General features: G+C 42.2%; 1 protein-coding gene across 1 annotated transcript in view; it reads right to left on the bottom strand.

Annotated features, from left to right (window-relative positions):
- Nucleotides 1-205: 205 nt before the first annotated feature.
- The window catches only part of CNIH1 (cornichon family AMPA receptor auxiliary protein 1), a gene marked incomplete at its 5' end in the record, with an annotated part of 6,438 nt that continues 3,035 nt past the window's right edge, over nucleotides 206-3,608 (bottom strand). Inside the window, 3 exons of the mRNA XM_009576557.1 lie at nucleotides 206-728; nucleotides 2,054-2,197; nucleotides 3,147-3,259. Of these exons, the coding sequence (XP_009574852.1) occupies nucleotides 701-728; nucleotides 2,054-2,197; nucleotides 3,147-3,259 (285 nt within the window). The remainder of the gene's footprint in view (nucleotides 729-2,053; nucleotides 2,198-3,146; nucleotides 3,260-3,608) is intronic.

Here is a 3,608-nt window from a genome sequence, read left to right on the forward strand (position 1 = left end):
AAAAACCCCCGTCACTTAAATTCACTCCTTTCTGGACAATTCAGCTTCTCCTATCACAATGACATATGCTTGAGATTAAAGCAAGGCTAACGTTCGGTGAAAATACAGAAGTCTCTGAACCATGCATATACAGGGAAAGATTAACCAGATAGAAAAAAAAATACAGTAACATAAACCAAAACAGAACTCCTATTTTTGCAATTGTGTCCACGAATTCATCTCTTAAGACCAACGTCGCCTACAGGCAAAACGCACAGCGCCTCCAGTCCTTCCCCAGCACTCGGCAGCTACAGCTGATTTATAGTTAGAGTGGGATACGCAAGTCCACATGAGCCACTACGAAGCCCAGCCTAAAGAAAATCCCTAGTGCACTAAGGCTAGTCAGTAACCAATTCCTACTTGAAGATTATCGCTGTTCCTTATGGAGTGCAAAGTCAAAACTTTTCAAAACCCAGTAATCTTTATATTAATTTACATGTAATTCTTCAATTTCAGTGTCCCAGTAAAATATAAGAAAACAGTCTTTCCACAAGTATAAAATGTGGAAATATTTTAAAAATAGGGGAAGTCATTGTTTTCTAACGCAAATGCGATCATCAGATTCCTTATTTAATCTTGGTACGAGGTTCTCACTGTAAAGAATCCATGTTTTGTGGCTTTTGCATGCACTTAACTGGAACAAAGCTTGCTGAATGTCTTCTTAAGAGCTCACCAGAACATAAATCATGCTGGAAAATAAAACAAAAAGTATTAAGATGCACCTTTTTCATTAGCGTTATACATTAGTTATACCGTTGTATATTCTAAGGAACAAACCTGTGTGAGGCACATGGATTGTGACTGAAGATTTTACACAAAGTCACAAACACATAAGAAGGGGATTATAAAGCACGGCATGGACTGATGCAACAACCAGCTGTCATTACATCAAGTGACACTGTAACAGGGAGCCCTGTATAAACGCGATGCCTACGTCTCAAAAGCCTAAACTATTCCAGCTGTGTTGCAGGAAGCGCAGGGTGCCGAGAGGAAGGGGGAATGCACGCTGGTTCCTGTGTCACACCGCCTGGAACAGACGTGAACGCCAAGCAGCGAGTTGGGCTTTTGGCTTGAAGGAAGAACTGGGAGAGGGAACCAGGTGGTGGCACTGGCTTTTGAGCATCCTACCCCTTTTCACTCTTGGAATGACTTCTCTACCTTTGACTTCAACAAAAACCACGTTTACATCAAAATACCTACTTGAAAAATATTACTGTTCCAGCTTCTTAATGAAACTACTGGTGGGGTTATTATATCATGCTTAAAAGAAGAAAAGCCTGGAGCTTTCAAGTCTCCAGTCCCCGTATACAGATTCAAATTAGTAATTCCAACCAAATTAAGACTTCATTTTAAAACAGAATAAATGGTGATTGTGGATTCTTTTTCAGGAATGGTGGCATTATATATATTCCTATGTACAAAATTTCTCTTGTGCGCTGTCCTGGTTTCGGCTGGGATAGGGCTAAATTTCTTGCTAGTGCTGTGTTTTGGATTTAGTATGAGGAGAATGTTGATAACACACTGATGTTTTCAGTTGTTGCTAAGTGCCCTCCTAGTCCAAGGACAGCTCCCATGCCTACTGACTGAGCTAGGTACACAAGATGGGAGGGAACATAATCAGGACAGTCAGCCCAGCTGGCCAATGGGGTATTCCATACCACGTGACGTCATGTTCAGTATATGAATGGTAGGCGTGATCCAGGAAGTACCGATCGCTACCTGGTTATCGGTCAGCGCGGGTGGTGAGCAATTGCATTGTGCATCACTTATTTTGTATATTTTATCATTATCATTATTATTCTCCCTTTTCTGTTTTATTAAACTGTCTTTATCTCAACTCACGAGTTTTTCTCCCCCTTACCCTTCTGATTCCCTCCCCGTCCCACTGTGGGGGGAGGGGAGTGAGTGAGCGGCTGCATGGTATTTGGCTGCCTGCCAGGTTAAACCACAACACTAATGTCCAATCTAAACCTCCCTTGAGAAGATTAGATGGGAGACAGAGGAAAAAACTTACCCATATAAGTAGTAAAAAAATGATAGAAGGTAGAATGCTAGTTTGCACCATCCTTCTTTCTGGCAATAGGCTAAAATATCTGCATTCATGATGGTTGTAGGATCATACAGACCAGGGCCACTCATCACAGGTCTACTCATGTACCTGCAAGTGATGCACAGTTAGTTTTGTGGTGACAGTGGTGGGAAACATTGGTTCCTGCCCCCCACCCACCAAGTAATACCAGAACCGAGACAAGGAATCACACTCCTTATGTGAAAGTCCCTCAGCTCCGTGTAGGAACTGCAAGAGCAATATGAAGCTCCAAACTAAACGTGCCTATGGAAGAGCTTTCACAGACAGTGCCGCGACAGCTTACCCCAGCCTTAAACCGTGCTGAACTCTGGTACACCAAAAAGAAATAGGACAAATTTGTAAATAAGTGAAAAGTGGGATTCCTTATGAAAGGGTTGGAAAAGTTGGAAAAGGACCAACATATGTAACCTACAGCCTCTACTCATTAATGCAACGCATGCTGGCTACCACGCTGAAGGAGTACTCATATGGGTCAAAGCAAAACGAACCTGAAATTGTAACGCAGGCTACTGGCAAAAGGAACAGTCCTACCTCCACCCCTCCGATTCCTCCTCACGCCAGGGCTAGCACAGATACAGCCACGCAGTGAAAGGTGTTTTGCTGGGTTAGGTTTCAACCAGACCAGCTCCCTCCTGCAGCTCCCTGCGCAGGACTAGTACCGGCACAAGGAGAGGTGGTGCCCGTGTCTTAGCGGTAGGAGGAAGGCGGGATTGCCACTTGTACTGGCAATCCGTGTGTGAATCTGCAGTGTTAGTACACCTTTGACATGTCAGCTACCTTTAACACACGCACACCACAACTCGAGTCTTGCATAGCACAAGAGAATAACAAATAAAAATGACAGAGAAAGCAAAGTGATGGTTCTTATTTTATAGCCGTGACAGAAACTTTCTCAATGTCGTATCAGAAAGCATCTTCATTTGCCAAAGACACAGAACACTTAACAGGAAGCACTGCAACGGAAGAATGAGTATAACAATTAACGCGAGTACAGAGATACCGGACTCGTCAATATTACCTCCAAATGTGATAAGCCAACAAAGGCATATTGAGACCCAGTGTAAGCCACTCTGCTGCACAGAGAAACATAACACAGAAGAATGCATGGATGAGGTACTCTGGAAGTACAAGCTGGAAAAGAAAAAGATGAGTTAGAAGTTTCGATTACTCAAAGCAAAGCGTGTGGTGTTTAATCTACTTTGGAGGTAAACTACTGTTTAAAAAATATTATTAAAAAACAACACTAACAAGAACAAGACTGCAGAAAGTGAAAACAGCAACCAGCAGTGCGTGCCTTGCTGTTTTCACATGATATTCATGAACCAAGAAGAAAAATTTATAAAATTAAATGCTCAGATCAAGTTTTTTATGGCTTATATTAAATTAAGTGCACTGTTAACAGATTCCACGCTTTATACGTGACCTTCACAACAGAAGAAATCATCGAGATATTTCTGCTCATGCAACAGAGAAATATCAG

This window comes from Fulmarus glacialis, unplaced genomic scaffold (assembly GCF_000690835.1).
Source record: "Fulmarus glacialis isolate BGI_N327 unplaced genomic scaffold, ASM69083v1 scaffold7754, whole genome shotgun sequence".
In the NCBI taxonomy this organism is placed as follows: domain Eukaryota; kingdom Metazoa; phylum Chordata; class Aves; order Procellariiformes; family Procellariidae; genus Fulmarus; species Fulmarus glacialis.